The sequence below is a fragment of the Mycena indigotica genome, assembly GCF_014461135.1.
Source record: "Mycena indigotica strain 171206Taipei chromosome Unknown Mind.scaff0006, whole genome shotgun sequence".
Classification (NCBI taxonomy): domain Eukaryota; kingdom Fungi; phylum Basidiomycota; class Agaricomycetes; order Agaricales; family Mycenaceae; genus Mycena; species Mycena indigotica.
This window is the reverse complement of record NW_023503005.1, coordinates 1,895,790-1,910,605: the sequence shown is the minus strand read 5'-3', so window position 1 is coordinate 1,910,605 and position 14,816 is coordinate 1,895,790. Positions and strand designations below refer to the sequence as shown.

General features: G+C 50.8%; 7 protein-coding genes across 7 annotated transcripts; 4 read left to right on the top strand and 3 right to left on the bottom strand.

Annotated features, from left to right (window-relative positions):
• Window positions 1-845: 845 nt before the first annotated feature.
• Window positions 846-1,242, top strand: MIND_00698500 (4'-phosphopantetheinyl transferase; the record flags this gene model as incomplete). The annotated part of the gene is made up of 2 exons (XM_037363689.1): window positions 846-1,006; window positions 1,053-1,242. The coding sequence occupies 2 exons, from the start codon at window positions 846-848 to the stop codon at window positions 1,240-1,242; spliced, it is 351 nt and encodes a 116-aa protein (XP_037219333.1).
• Window positions 1,243-2,492: 1,250 nt separating this feature from the next.
• MIND_00698300 (uncharacterized protein) lies at window positions 2,493-3,840 on the top strand (the record flags this gene model as incomplete). Its single annotated transcript, XM_037363688.1, has 5 exons — window positions 2,493-2,666; window positions 2,717-2,866; window positions 3,109-3,445; window positions 3,490-3,725; window positions 3,772-3,840. The coding sequence occupies 5 exons, from the start codon at window positions 2,493-2,495 to the stop codon at window positions 3,838-3,840; spliced, it is 966 nt and encodes a 321-aa protein (XP_037219332.1).
• Window positions 3,841-4,782: 942 nt separating this feature from the next.
• On the bottom strand, window positions 4,783-5,945 carry MIND_00698200 (GPN-loop GTPase 3; the record flags this gene model as incomplete). The annotated part of the gene is made up of 6 exons (XM_037363687.1): window positions 5,668-5,945; window positions 5,403-5,615; window positions 5,203-5,355; window positions 5,050-5,152; window positions 4,877-4,999; window positions 4,783-4,824 (listed from the first exon to the last, which is right to left on the bottom strand). The coding sequence occupies exons 1-6, from the start codon at window positions 5,907-5,909 to the stop codon at window positions 4,783-4,785; spliced, it is 876 nt and encodes a 291-aa protein (XP_037219331.1). The 5' UTR covers window positions 5,910-5,945.
• Window positions 5,946-6,008: 63 nt separating this feature from the next.
• MIND_00698100 (uncharacterized protein) lies at window positions 6,009-7,089 on the top strand (the record flags this gene model as incomplete). Its single annotated transcript, XM_037363686.1, has 6 exons — window positions 6,009-6,024; window positions 6,076-6,398; window positions 6,443-6,606; window positions 6,658-6,730; window positions 6,780-6,867; window positions 6,914-7,089. 6 exons carry the CDS (start codon window positions 6,009-6,011, stop codon window positions 7,087-7,089), a joined length of 840 nt encoding a protein of 279 aa, XP_037219330.1.
• Window positions 7,090-7,140: 51 nt separating this feature from the next.
• MIND_00698000 (RNA binding protein) lies at window positions 7,141-7,777 on the bottom strand (the record flags this gene model as incomplete). Its single annotated transcript, XM_037363685.1, has 3 exons — window positions 7,659-7,777; window positions 7,537-7,601; window positions 7,141-7,484 (listed from the first exon to the last, which is right to left on the bottom strand). Exons 1-3 carry the CDS (start codon window positions 7,766-7,768, stop codon window positions 7,141-7,143), a joined length of 519 nt encoding a protein of 172 aa, XP_037219329.1. The 5' UTR covers window positions 7,769-7,777.
• A 385-nt stretch (window positions 7,778-8,162) lies between these two features.
• On the top strand, window positions 8,163-9,804 carry MIND_00697900 (uncharacterized protein; the record flags this gene model as incomplete). The annotated part of the gene is made up of 5 exons (XM_037363684.1): window positions 8,163-8,435; window positions 8,469-8,625; window positions 8,673-9,001; window positions 9,050-9,558; window positions 9,609-9,804. The coding sequence occupies 5 exons, from the start codon at window positions 8,163-8,165 to the stop codon at window positions 9,802-9,804; spliced, it is 1,464 nt and encodes a 487-aa protein (XP_037219328.1).
• Window positions 9,805-9,976: 172 nt separating this feature from the next.
• MIND_00697800 (Phospholipid-transporting ATPase) lies at window positions 9,977-14,711 on the bottom strand (the record flags this gene model as incomplete). The annotated part of the gene is made up of 16 exons (XM_037363683.1): window positions 9,977-10,546; window positions 10,598-10,810; window positions 10,852-10,962; window positions 10,999-11,098; window positions 11,149-11,203; window positions 11,255-11,283; window positions 11,329-11,651; window positions 11,706-11,995; window positions 12,054-12,287; window positions 12,339-13,011; window positions 13,059-13,257; window positions 13,305-13,475; window positions 13,527-14,300; window positions 14,348-14,413; window positions 14,463-14,473; window positions 14,523-14,711. 16 exons carry the CDS (start codon window positions 14,709-14,711, stop codon window positions 9,977-9,979), a joined length of 4,008 nt encoding a protein of 1,335 aa, XP_037219327.1.
• Between the last annotated feature and the right edge of the window lie 105 nt (window positions 14,712-14,816).

Here is a 14,816-nt window from a genome sequence, read left to right as displayed (position 1 = left end):
TAAACGCTATCATGCATGCATATCTTGGTCGTCCCAAAGGTTCCCTCAAAGTCAATACTGATGAAAAGCAAATCAATCCAGAGCGACTTTAATATCTGGAATTCCCGCTCATTGCCGTCGAGTATTCAAAATTCGACCGTGCTGTCCGTGTCCTTCAAGCCGCCTTAGCTTTCGAGGCCTTGTGCAGCCTACTTTCTCAACTCGACCGTGAAACCCCCGGTCAATATAGTCAACTGCTATAAAGGCGCTACATGGAGAGAGGGTTGAAACCAGTTCCATACACCCCAAGATGCAGTTCAAAGCCCTTCTCCTTACCATCAGCGTCTTCATCGGCTTCCTCTCTCCTCTCGTTAGCGCGACTCCGTGTATGCTTGCAGCTCCCTGTTGATGAACGTTGATGATTGTTTAGCGGGCCTGCTTGTCGCGCGCGGTCACACTTGCCCTGGAGGATGTACATGCCAGGGCGACACCTGTCGTCGTGATGCTGAGGGACTTATCGTTGCTCGTGCTTGTGTTGCGCATTGCCCTTGAGTTCAACTTTTTCATCAAACTTCCGAGTCAGGTCTGTGGTACAATTTACTTCTGGTGCAGTTTCGGCTGATTTGACTTTCAGAGATGGACAAGGAAATTTAAAGCATTGTTTACGGACGAGCTAGTTGTTGCACGTGCAATATTATATCGTCTTTTAACCATTTGATTGCGTGGCTACTCGACGAAGTCCATCGAGTTGCCAAATGAGTAAGTCAGGTTGTCGTTGCACTTTTATCTTATCGGGCTTCGCAATATCATGATTACCAATTGATGAGATCTGAAAATTGTCACGGTCACGCGCTTTCTTGTCCTCTATGTCCATCCTCGGCATTGGTGTCGACGTCCTACATCTCCCTCGTATCTTCAATCTCATCAAACGCTATCCGTCTCGTCTCCACTCTAGAATTCTTAGTGCGCAAGAATTACTCGATTTGCCCGGAAACCACGAATCGCGTTTGCGATTCATTGCAGTTCGGTGGGTGCTACAAGTTTTTACACTCACACGATAGACTCATTTTTAGCTGGGCCGTCAAAGAGGCCGCGTACAAAGCGTTTTATCCACATCTGAGACCAAGCTGGAAAGACTTGACCTTACGGAAGGACGGCCCGAAGCCGAAGCTGGAGTTGAAGGAATGGGCCGGGCGGATTCACGTTTCTGTCAGCCATGACGGGGAATATGTCTTCGCGTCCGTACTCGTTGAGAATGAATGAGGTGTGTGTGTGCATTATGTTTTACATGTCGTACATTGATATTTTCATTCCGAATCTCTCTGTGGCCACCACTCTGGCCGCCAGTGCGTGACACCCCACCTTCCAGTCTCTGTCTCCAGCATAAAAACTAGTTTACCCTGCTCTGCTGCCTGCACATGCTCAAGTCTCAGCATCGCCAGCCCGACACCCCGCCTCGAGGTCAGCAACTTGCCTGTTCCTCGTGAACGTGTGCTATTGGCTTCAGAAAGCACTGGTCGAATGTCGAGGTTGGAAGGAAAGGAAGGAATTTGATTGTTTGGCATCGCATGGCCTGTTGGTCTAACAAGCAGTTGAGAGCGAACTGAGCACAAAGAGGAGGGCACTTACGGAGAATCGAATGGGTGTATCACAACAGGAAAGACGCGTTTTCGAATTACACCCGTGTGGTAAGTACGCACGGTCAGCTCTTGCCCGACGTAGCATCCTTTGCGGAAGTCCACTACAGTAGCCTTATAAACTCTGCTTTGTAGCACACCTGTTGACTCACCGGCACCCATAAAATCGAGATTGGACTCCATCGGAAAAGCGGGGATATCTACCGCTCCTTCTGGCACACCGTTCAAGATGCGATGAAGGGTGTATTCGTCTGAATCTACTTCATTTGCTGTGGTAAAATAGTTAGATAAACCGAAAGGGTGACTTCCAACGTACGAAGGTGGTCATTTGGTAATAAAAACCTTTTCCCCATCTCTGGCGCACGCGCGTCTTGAATCTCCAAGTCTTTAGCTCCCCATGGCCAATGCGAGGTATCATTCCAAACTGGCTCCGCCACGCCACTGTGTTCCGCCCACTTCCAGCTCTTTTCCGGTAGCTGGGAGGTTCCCCAGCTTGCCCAGACTTCGAACTCGTGAGACACATCCCGGACTTTGACCTTCGACCGCAACACATATCGCTTCAACAGCTGCAGCAGGCTCCCATCCTCAGTTTGCTCCGTGTCGACTAGAAAGCCCTGCCGGTCGTCTGGCGTTGTTTGCGTGTAAAAAAACGCGTCGTGCAAAACCTTTCCTTGAGCATGCAGGAAAGCAGAGTAAAATGGGCGTGGAGGAAGTGGAACAGAGGCAGAAACTATGCCATTGAGAAACTGAGATGCCTGTGAGCCCGTTATAGAGAGTATCGCGCGCCGGGGGACTCGGGCTATCGTTGGGGCCTTCGAGATGAGCGGAGGAAGTAGCATGTACGGAATGACTAAGCAAACACAACTTTCGACCAAAATGTCTTCATCGTGCCAGTCCCTCCTTGCCGCGCTCCGCGACTGTCTCCTCGCGTCGGAGTGTGTAACTAAACAAGGCCACAAGCCAACGGAGTGTCTACGCGACCATACCGACGAGCTGCCGGAAGAGTGTAGGATGCTGAGGAAAGCGACATTTGACTGTAAACGCGGAATGGTGAGTGGTCTCCCATATTTCTCTGCAGCCACTGATGACATTCAAGCTAGATATGCGGAACAGATTTCGCGGAAACCCTGGCGCGCAATTTCGCTATGTGCCGGTGGACAGGTCAACTACTGCTTCTGTGGATTCAGACACGAGTTGAATGCAAATCATCACGTCTTTCTTTGCTCATTGGAGTCGTTACGAACCCCATGGTCAGCGTGGTGGACCACTTTGTCAGCTGGTCTTGCGATAATTAGTAAGTGAGAGGAAGGCAGCAATTTAAAATAGAGGGGATTGGGAAGAAAGCGGGTACGGACAATGTCTTCCCCAGAACCAATTACGACTACAACCCCAACGACTGCCACTGACCGGCCATTCTTCCTCTACACCGGACCCACACCAAATGCTCGCGATCTCTTTCTCTTGATATAATCTAATTCTAATCGATCCACAGGGCTATAAAGTGACCGTCTTTCTAGCCGAGCTCCAACTGGCCTACCCTTCTACCAACCTCTCCTACGCCTACGAGTCTATCAACATCTCGACCAACCGCCAGAAAGAGCCATGGTTCCTCGAACTTAACCCAAATGGACGTATTCCTGTCCTCATCGACCGTCAGCGGAACAACTTCGTCGTCTTCGAAACCGCTGCGATACTTCTCTACCTTGCACAACACTATGACGTCGAGAAGAAGTTCTGGTTCGATGTGACGAATGAGGCGGATGACTATAGCGAGATGCTGCAGTGGGTGTTCTTTGCGCACGGCGGAATTGGGCCGATGCAGGGTCAAGGTGAGCGATTTTTAAGTCTCTTATTCTCCAGCTCATCGCTGCAGCCCATCACTTCCACCATGCTGCCCCCACCGACATTCCCTATGGCAAGAAACGCTACACAGAGGAAACCAAGCGGCTCTACGGTGTACTCGAGTTGCGTCTCGCACAAAACGGTGGGCGTGATTGGCTTGCCGGACCGGGGCGTGGCAAAATCTCCATCGCAGACATCAATGTGTCGCCCTGGGTGAGAGTCTATAAGAAGGCGTTTGTAGACATCGAAGAGTTCCCAAGAGTGAAGGTAGGCATTCAAGCCAGCTGTCAAGCGAGCTTACAACGCGCTATAGGCATGGCTTCAACGGCTTCTTGATCGACCTGGGTACCAGGCAGGCCTCAACGTTCCAGTTTTGCCGTGAAACGAGTTGTAAATTGTACAGAGACAGAATACAGAATAACAACATTTTTCCATCCTCCAAGGTCATGAGTCTGTGCATAAAAACCACCACCAGGGTAACAAGTGATCCTTATAATTAATCGTCATTCTTAAACCCTGTAGACTGGCCTTCCTTTCCTGTCGACCTCCCCGCCAGTGCGGGCATCGATATATCGTCGCGGCCGAGACCGTCCAAGGAAGCCCCATGAGCTATTGGAGGATTTGTGGCGGTAGTTTCGGGGCCGGAAGCCAAAGAAACGGCGAATCCGTTCGCCGAGTGTCAATCCGGAATAGGAATATCCTCCACCCCCGCTCGAATGGTGGTGGCGGCGAGAGCGGTGGTGATGTCCACCAGAAGACTACAAAGGGTTTTAATGTGGGTGGCAAGAGCAAGCATGGCGACGCACGACTACTGTCCCAGTAACGACGGTTGGCTGGGCGTATTGGTCGTGATGACCGTGGTGTCTGTGATGTCTGCTTCGTCGCGAGGAAGTCGTGTAGACTACCCCGGGCTGTTGCATGGGGTCGGAGTACCCATATTGCGGGTAAACGCCTCCTCCGTTGTGGTGGGAGGAGGTATAGGTAACGGGAGCCCCGGCGTAAGAGTAGCTCATTGTTGTGATGTAAAGCTTTTTATCGTGGCGGTCGTTCGAGTGGTGGGGTCGTTAATGAAGGGGGTGGTGGAGAGAAGACAAGGTATTGTTCGGGAATCTTTTTATAATGTGGCTCCGTTGATGTCATATCAACCACAATGCGCTAACCACACAGCTCTGAGTAACATCTATCGCCACTTTGCCACTTAAGCCATTTGCACAGTTCCGTGTCTAATCCATTTCACTGTCGTCTCTGTAGACGCCTGGACCGTTGAACGGAATGTTAACCACCGCAGAAAGCTATACATGCCACCCGGGTTCAAGTTTACCATCTACTCCAAGTCTTGGAAATCTCCCTCGTCTAGATCATGGGGCTTAAAGTCGTTTCAGCATCCGGTTTCTCGTAACGGATATAGAAAAACACACCTCTTTCGGCTCCTCGTCTTCCCCGTACTGCATCGTATAATCAATGTGGCTAATGACTGTCTCGAGCGAGTCGGGCGATGTTAGGTCTAGTGGCAGGAAGGAGACCAGTGGGTGGTCTTCAATCTATTTTCGCGTCAATAAATTCAACAGCCCCCACAAACTAAACCACTTACGAGTTGGACTATGGCCTGATTGAGGGCGTGAAACCGCGGATTTGCCGTGTCGCCCTCTTGGCCCCGCGCAGAGACGAGGAGAAGTGGGTCTGGATCGAGGTATCTATAACGCGATGGGTGAAATCATAGATAAGCTTATACGCAACAACAAACCTGGCAATGTTACGCCTGCCCCTTAGCCCGTTTCTGCCTCCAGATGCACGTGCAGGGTCGTCAGGATTGGCGGTGACTAGGTCCATCTTGGACATAATGTTGATCCATGGAATCTCAAGGTTTACCATCGCAGACATTGCCGATAAGACCCCACTACATGCATTAGTCAGAGTAAGTACGAGCAAATGGTCAACACAGACCTGAAAAACTTGTACTTGTCTTCCATGAACTGCGACTCTATCAGATAGACTGCGCTAGTCCGAATCCCCATCTTGGTCAAGTTCTGGACGAGTGTTGGCAGAAAGGGATGGTGGGTATAAAGCTCGATCTGGCCAGGACAGTCGAAGATGAGATAATCATCCTCATATCCACCTAGTTCTTCCTCCAGCCAGTCCATGTTCTGCAGAAGGTACCTCAACTCAAGATATTCGCCTTTTCGTTTAGATTTGATAGATGCCAGCTTACTCGAAACAGTATACCAGCCCGCCATTGGGCCCATAGCCAAGTTCACCCATTACGTCCTCCAGGCTGACGAGGTCCTTGATGTCGATTACAGGCGCGTGTTCGTAGCCTTCAGGTGCGGCAGCTGGGTCAAGGTTCACCAGATGGGCTGACCGCCGCGACGCAGCAAGATGGGTAAGGAATGACTTCGTAAACGTTGTCTTGCCTGCGCCGGCCGGGCCAGTAACCAGGACTGCGTAGCGCATTTCTGTTTTTTTGGGGGTGGAAGAAGAAGAGAAAGTGATTAGATAATCACATCCGCACGTGAGCTGTCACGCATCCACCGATTTCCTGCAATTCCGTTCATGATTATCAGGCAAAGTGCGCGGCGGTTTCGGCCAGCAGGCATAATTGCGCGTTATGCACACTCAGATACGCGGTTCATTTCCATTGCTACACCGCTGAACCCCAACTCGACCACCGAAGAGCCGATCTCATTAGACCCACCTTCGTCATTACCTGACGCCTCATCAACTGCTTCCACCAGCACAAACATTCCCTCAACCCGCATATCCCCACCGTCTTCGCTCTCGTCCACGAACCCCCCTTTTGACACGCATGCTTTCTTCTCCGCGCTGGAAAAGACGTTTCCGACCCCAACGGCGCGTAGTCTCATGCGAGCGACACGTGCTCTACTCGTGGACAGACTGGGGCGAGTAAAGCGGGAGGGGCTCACCGTCAAAGACTTGGACAACGTATGCCCTGTCCCTTTGCCTGAAATCCAGCTAACTCTCGGAAGCAAGCATACTTGTTCCGCGCCGCTCTCGCCGAGCTACGCGCGGAGTTCACGATGGACACGAGCAATGACTCCGCATCTATGCGGACTGCGACTACAGCACTAAGGAAAGAGGTTGACAAATTGGACATCAAGATGAAGGAGGATGTGGCCACATTGAAACATGAGTGCGTCGTTGTTACGGTCGGCGGTTCCAACTCCAGTTGATTTCTGGGAAGGGTTCAGATGGAACTCGACAGCAGGAAAAACGAGGCCAAGTCTGAGCTCAAGCAACAAGATATTGTCATTGAGGTGAGTTTCTTCATATCAATACTATGTACCTTAGCTCAATGTTGTGCAGGAACTGCTGAATAAGGCGATTGTAAGTATCAGCGATCTGCGGAGCGACGTCGAGGAGGTCAAGTGGGATAACACGCGGAGGGCAGTTGGTGCGTTCATTAACCAGATCATGGCTATTCTTTCTCAACTCCCCAGTGACGCTGTTTGGCTTCCTGGCCCTCATAATCGTGACGATGGAACTGCAACCCAAGCCCAAAGCGAAGCCCAGCAGCAGCCCTCCATCGAATGTGTCATTATCAGACATGGTGCAACCGAGCGCAAAGAACGTGAAGCAACCGGAGGAAGGGTCGATAGAGGGGTGGGCAACGTAAACAGTTGGATATACTACACACGTACAAGTTATCTTCCTTATAATTTACCACCTACTTGACTTTGAGCTTGTCGATCTCAGCGCTCAACTCGTCCGGCTCTGGCGCGGCGGCCCAATTCGGTTTCTCTGGGGTATGAGCAACACCGGGACTAGAATTCGATTTCGCTGTTGAAGCTTTGGATGTCGCATCCGGGGTATCATCATCATCATCGTCCCAATTATCCGCCACCTCCGCGTCTTTCTTCTTGTTTTCCCTCCGTTTCGCGTTTTTCTTTGCACTCTTGCTCATCGGCTTTGCGCTATCCGAGCCCGCTTTGTCTGATGAGGGTGGCGGGGCCCAGCCAATGATATGACCCTTAGGCAACTGGTTCGCGTCGTGTTGCGTTTGTTTTGTGCCTAGAGCATCGCATTCTTAACGCCGTTCCACAGCAAACGAACCAAAACTGACCCCGAAAGCGGCGTACGTCTTCCTGCGGCGTGAACCCCGGCCGTATCTTGATTTGTTTGCGGACTCTTATAAGTAGATCAGCAAAATGGCAGAGCATCAGGCATCTGGAAAACGAGACGCACGAGCCATCGGGACGTTTAGATTCGGGGATGACGCGCTCGAGGGTCTGTGGATCGACCGCGATGCCCGCAGCAGTCTGGTTCGGGTTCACGGGTGGTAGCGTTGGCGGCATTGTGGGCGTCTTTGAAACCAGGGATGGCGTGACATTGTGACGATCTAATCAAACGTGACACTCTGTGTTTGTTTCCGACTAACATGATTCAGATGAAGACTTGGAACGACCTTTGCACTTGCCGTCCCAAGGACTCAAAGCAAGCACGTTGAGTAATGTCTACGACCCCGTCAAACATCCCGTGTTCGTCGACTCTTCCCCCAATTTAGCCCCTATAACTTGCTTCGTCCATGACAAGTCCTTGACCGAACGTTTGCTGGACAGATTGAGGACATTTATTGCGGTCAACAACTTGACCACCTTCTCACCGCAAGTAGAAATCGCCTTCAAATATCTCGTCCGGCAGTATCAGCTACGCAGAGGACGAAGTGACATGGATGCTTTCGGAGCTTCTATGTTCGCAACCTGCCTTGATTCCTTCACAGAAGCGCTGTGGACAGAGCTCCATCCTACTATGGTATTCAGCGGCTTTACAATGCCTGATGATGGTTTCGGCTTCCACCTGGGCACTTGGGATCCTGTCCGAAACTCGACTCTTGTTCATTCTGGTGCAGTTGCTCAATGGTACGATGAACATACTCTCGAGACATACGAACATGAACTACTCGCATCTCCGAGTGTCGTTCCTGGTGGAGGATGTCAAGGAGGGCCTGCTGTGATGAAACAGGTATGTTGTGCATCATGAATGTCGGCTTTCCAGACCAACGTTACCCAGGTTGGACGGCAACTGGAACACTATCGGAGGCTTGCACAACTTCAGACATCCGATGAAGCTCCAACCGCGACATTTCCGCCAGATATGGAAATTCGTTTCGGGTTGATTCTTTCTTCCCCATCGGTCTGTTTCGTGGAACAAGGTTTGGTCCACTGTATCTCGAGTCGAACATATTCAACATTTCTGCAGCTGTTCTGGAGACGAAGAATGAAAATACCACCTCCGAGTCGGCCTTGTTGGTTTCATCTGTCGATCGCTTGGCTCCTTGGGCCGGGCCTATCGTCGCATTATGGTTTGCTATGTCGATACCCCAGCACGATATTGTACACCCAGATGGCAGCGTCACGCGCGGTGTTCCCTTCCCTCATATGGTCAATCTGGCCAGCCTGATCCATGAAGGCACGACCAGTCAATTTCTACATCAACTTAAGGGTGAACAAACAGTCGAGTACGGAACATGTTCAGCGACACACTCCTCAATGTCCAATATTCAAGATCCGACCTCCCTGGCTTGTATCGTGAGTTGCGAAGCAACGGTGTTGTTTTGCTGACTGTTATATGTACAGCGTCTGCAAGCTCTGAACAACGTGAATGCGACACCCCGTTATCTAACTTATCTTCGACCAGTTACATTAGACTACTCACAGTCCAAGTCTCGACCGGTGACTGCCACTGCTGATGATAGTGATAGCCATTCGGAGCCAGACAGTCCCACTTCTGGCACCTGGACGACAACATGGACATCTCCTGGACCGGATAGCCCCTCCATACTTCATGCAGCCCATGGTGACCTTCTACTCTCCTCCACTTTGATAAAGCGAAATGTCTTCCGCGGAACCTTGAACATGCAACGTTCTGCCGTCACCGTCATCTTCAAGACATATCCCCTTCACCGACTCTCCTCATTGGCAAGAGAGTCTTTGAGTTACAAGAAGCTTGCTTCTGTGTCTTGGGTTCCCAAATGTTTTGGTACCTTCCGACCTAACACGATCGCTAACGGTTGGATCGGTCTCATTTTGGAGGACTTGGGTGACTATCAGTGCCCACCGTGGGACGACTTGGAGCCTTCACACCGGTTTGTTTGTCATGTGTGTTTTCTCTCCCTCATTAATTCGAAGCCACCAGACATTCGTTGTATGCATTACTTTGTGGCCTCCATGATCATGGCATCTGCCATGGTTCTTTTGCCCCCAGAAATGTCGTGCTTCGAGGAGGGGAATGGTACCTGATCGACTTCGAGCGCGCAGTGGTTGATCATGAATGCGCGGGCAGTACATGTGACGAACTGGTTCAAGCGCGCAAGAACTTGAAAGTTGTGTGATCAATCTGCACTCGTACCAACCATATGGTCTGTAAAACTATCACGTGGTGTCCGTTTCTCGTGAAAATAGTATGAATTATTTGGTACGTGAAAGGTGGTAGGGATACATACTGATATGCTCGATACACGACGAAGTCTTATATAAATAAGGGTAAAAAAATGTAGATCATCATCATAAATTACCATCCCGTGACTTGCGCGTTAATGACCGCAGCCCCCGCTTGATCGACAATTTGCCCTTTGCAGGCAACGCCAGGTTGCGTGTGCTGGCATGCTTTTCCGACAGATTTGTCTGCATCCTGCGCAGCGCCACCCCGCCTTCCTCGGTGGCAAAGTCGAAACCCCGATCCACGGACCGCAGCCCCGTTGCCATGTCGGTGGTGCTTGCGGAGCGGATGTCAATGTGTGGTCGTTCAAGGGTCATGACACTCCCCGTTCTTGATGTTCTCCGGGAGGCGCGGGAGGCTGCGATAGAGGCTGGGCGTGGTTTCATTGCTGCCAGACCCCGGACATTCAGCTTGCTCAAATCGCGCTTCGAGTCGGTAAGACTCATCCACCGCACCATGTCGATGTCGTTCGGGCGGTATCCAAATTGCCATGCCTTGATGAGATACCGGGGCGTGAAGGCAAGCACGAAGGTGAACAGCATGCCAAACCAGAAATATGCCGACCGCAGGACGTAGTGGTCATTTCCATAGAGCGCAGTCACGGCGTAGCCCGGTGAGATGAGGGAGTATATGGCCTGGGCATATGTGAGACAACAAACATTGTCGTAGATCCTATTAACGCTCACCGTGAAACCCCAAACCACGCAGATGCCAAACGCAAGGGCGAAGAAAACCCAGAAGGTCCAGGCATGGACCATCAGCCCCGTATACATGTTGGCCACCATAACAGCAGCAAGGGCCATCGTCGTGGACCCCTCATTGATGTAGGTGTCGTAGCCGTCCGAACGTGTTGTGGGCACCAAGTAGGTAAAGTGGAGGAAGAAGTAGATTATGACCGACTAACACTGCGATTAGCACAGAAATAAATGTAGGCAAGCACTTGCCTGATATGTACCGTCCAGCACATAGATGAAGAATGAGCGGAGGTTGAACCAATGGCCCTCGCGACCAAAATGATAGAGTTCGGGGACCGCCATGAGGGCGTCAGAGTCTGCGAAATCTATCAGCTCTGGTCGAACACCAAAACATTTTCCTGACCTAAAAATCTGTCGAACACTCCGATGGCCACAACTGGAAGAACCGTCCACAACGAGTTCCAGAAAAGGACGTAAACGTATGCAAAGGCACTAAGAGTTGGATGTGAATGCCTGAGAAAAAGTTGGCCAGAAGCACGCACTAGGTTGCACTCCAACCGTTGTAGATCTGGAACCAAAACAAAACAACAGTGGGGACTACAAGGTAGTTTAGTTTAGTCTTTAACTCAAAAAAAAATGATTCCATACCAATGTTCTTGTAAAAGAAGTTCAAGATCCTGAATGATATCAAGCTGCTTCTTCAACAAACAGACTAAACTTACATCGTTCCGTTTCGAGCGTAAGACCAATGGCCGTGGACCAAAAGCAGCTTCTTGAGGAATCGGAATTGAGCGATCGCATAATCAGACGAGTTGGCTGCTTGTAGTCCTTCTTCGCCAGAGATACCGACACCAACATCGGCAGCTTGGATCATGCTTACATCATTGGCGCCGTCGCCAATGGCCAAAGTCATAGCACCCAGCCCGTCCTTGACAAGCTTGACGACCAACGCCTTCTGCAACGGCGAGACACGACAGCAGATCACGCCGTCGCATTTCGTGCCAAGATGAAGCAGCAGTGCTCTGTTGGCATCACCATCGAAAGCCTACAACCAATGATGAGCAAGCGTCCAAGAGGGTTGACTGCAACTGCAACGTACATGAAGCAGGGCTGTCCCATCAATGACGAGGATGAATCCACCTGGACGTTCACCGTTGTGCTCCCCTACGATAGACGTGACACCTGTATCGACGCGCTGGAGAGGGATGACAGGCTCGCCATCACGCGTCGAGGTTGACCGGCGTGAATGTTGGGGGCCGTCAGAGTCCGAGAAGTAGGTATCGATGGCGAACTGCATCTGTTGTGCGATCGTCCGGCCACGGTCATTTCCGCCACGTATGATGATAATATTCGAGTCTGGGGTGACGAGATTCGTGCTTTTACCGATTGCTAAATTTTTTTTAAAAAAAAAGTCAGCATTATATCTGCCGCTGGACGAAAGTCGAACCAATGGCGGTCTCGAGCTTGTCACCAGTGGCAACCCAGATTTTGATTCCAGCACGCTTCAGGTCGGCAATGGTCTCGGGCACTCCGTCTTGCAGTTTGTCCTCGATAGCGGTCGCACCGAGAAGCCGCAGATCTCGTTCTAGTTCATCCGAAATTTCCTCAATCTTCTCCTCGCGACCTTCGAGCGCAATGGTTGCCTCGTGATATCGCTCATTCCAAGCGACATACTCGCTCTCTAATCGCTTTCTTCAGCGCGCGTTGTGACACAACAACAGGCAAAACTGACCTTGGATGACTTTATAAGCCAACGTTAATGTTCGCAGACCACCATTAGCAAACTCGCTCAAATGACTCTCAGTCGTCGCCTTCAACTCGTCTCCGCCCTCTTTCAGACGCTCAAAAATGACGTTGTCTGCACCCTTGGTGAGCAAAAACAACCGTTCATCAGCGCCGTCGAGTTGTTTGACCACAACGCTCATCCGTTTCCGCGCACTCGTAAACTCAAGAATGTTGAGCAATTGGTACCGTTCCGGTTCGGCGGCAAACGGGGTGCGGAGGGTCAAAAAGTCGCGATCGCGGCCAAGGAACACGAAGCCGACATCAGCCGCAGCTTGAACCAGAGCAGCTTCGTCCGGAGACTGTGCCTTGTACTCCAGAGCTCCCGTATCCGGATCTTCTCCGGTCAGAACGGTATGACAGAGCCCGAGAACCTTGAAAAAGCCGTTGAGCGACCGCGCATGAGCAGCATTGCCTGAGTTAGGATCTGCATTCACTGCAGCTTCCAAGTCGGCAGTAAGATGAACGTCCTTGAAATGAGGTATTCCCCCATTCCTCTCTGCACTGGAGGTGGAAGAGACATCATTTCCGGCTGCTTCCTTTAGTTCGCCCAATGATTCTTCCTCTAGATCCCCCATGTAGGAGCGACCTCCAACTGAACATTGACGAAAGACCATCAGATTCTGCGCGTATGATTATTAATCTTATCGAGATATTTATTCAACCATACCTGGGTAAGAGTGCCAGTCTTGTCAGAGAATATGTACTGAATTTGACCCAAATCGTCAGACAGGTTCCAGCTTTTCGCAAGTGTCGCTTGGTCCGTTTTCGCATACCACATATCTTTGTCAAAGAAAATGAAAGCCGCCTGGAAGGTCCGAACAATCTCGATAGAGATGTACAATGATATTGGCACGATGTCTTGGAATCTGCAGGAGGTTGAGACTTGGAGAAATGTTCTTTGAAAGCTTCTCACGTTAAAAAAGCAAACGCCCATGTAACAAGGCCATTGATAGACGGATTGTCGCCCGATGTATCGTCACCATACAACCAAGGGGCACTGCGGTGTTGGTAATAGTGCTCTAAAACCGAATCGCCGATAGCGCAAGCTACCGTCATTAGGAATAGTATGAACAGGTTGATCAGTCTATGATGCTCGTCAGTTAGTCCCGAGAAGAACACAGTAATGTGGACCTACACTTGAGGATTCATTTGCCTTTCGACCTTGCTCCGCTTACTTGGAGCGCCGCCAGAATTCATAATGATCTTCGTGTCTATACCAGTATAGAGTACCACCCCGATCACCCACTCGGTGTTACGGAGCACAGTGCCACGTAAAAGTGTCATCGTCAAGTCGACTGGCAGGGTTTCCTTGTCCTTCGTTATTGTGGCATTGAGCTTGTACATGTTCGTATCTGGGCGGTCGGCCCTGACAGAGAAGGCGTTGAGCGAATTGGCGCAGTCGGCAGCGGTGTTGAGGTGGGTGAGGCCCGCAACGGCATGCCGTGATTTGAGATTGGTTTCGCCGTCAAGATTTTTAGTCTCGATGAAGGCAACGTTTTCCTCCTCAGAGGTTGCGCAAATGAAGATGTCGGCGGGAATAGGCTCATTGTCGCGAACCTTGACAAAATCTCCGACGCGAACATCCTCCCAGGAGGTGATCTCCCAGTCAGCTACCACTGCATCGTCAGCAGTGATGACTGGTGGGCGAGGTTTCCGTTGGGGGACAATAGCGCGTACGAAGGTCTTGCTCTTTGCCTCCATGGCGTTTGGGTTGTTCCAGTTGTCGGCCCGAAGAACAAGAGTTTGGCTATTGTTCATCTTCCTATCTGCCCGATGACGGATGATGTCTTCCCAGCCATCTTTAATGGCGGAGAACGCAAGAACGATAATGAGAGGCAATATGACCACGCCAACGGAGACGGTGGCGAATTTCGGGAAGAATTGGAGAATAGCGAGGGCCAGGAAGAAACTGGGTCCGTTAAGATCATGAAGTCCCTTGAACAAGCATATACTCACATGTTCGCGATGCGGCGGAATTGTTCAAGTAGATTACGGGGGAGGAAGGTGATGATGGTATACTTGCTATTTTTTATGTTGACTAGAGCCTGAGAGGTAAATTGCGGAAACGAACCTTGTGATGACCTGAACCAAGGTTAGTCAGGGAACGCGTAAAATGACGTCCTGGTCGCACCTGGTTTGAAGGATAGACATGGGCTGCTTTTACTTTTCCTTTCGCATCGAGATAGTCGGATGGAAGATTTTGGTTCACATAGACCGTCCGGGGAGGCCCACCGACCTTCTTGCGAGAGAAAAGGTCTTCTATTCGGAGGTCGGCCAGGCGACGATACCATGGCGTGGACGGGGCTTTGGAGTCAGCCATGAAGGCAAGAGCCAACAACAGTCGCGGGTTTCCGGGGGCGCTGACACGATCGTGTTCAACTCAGCAGCATTGCGTATGTTGCGGAACAAAGATACCATCACGAGC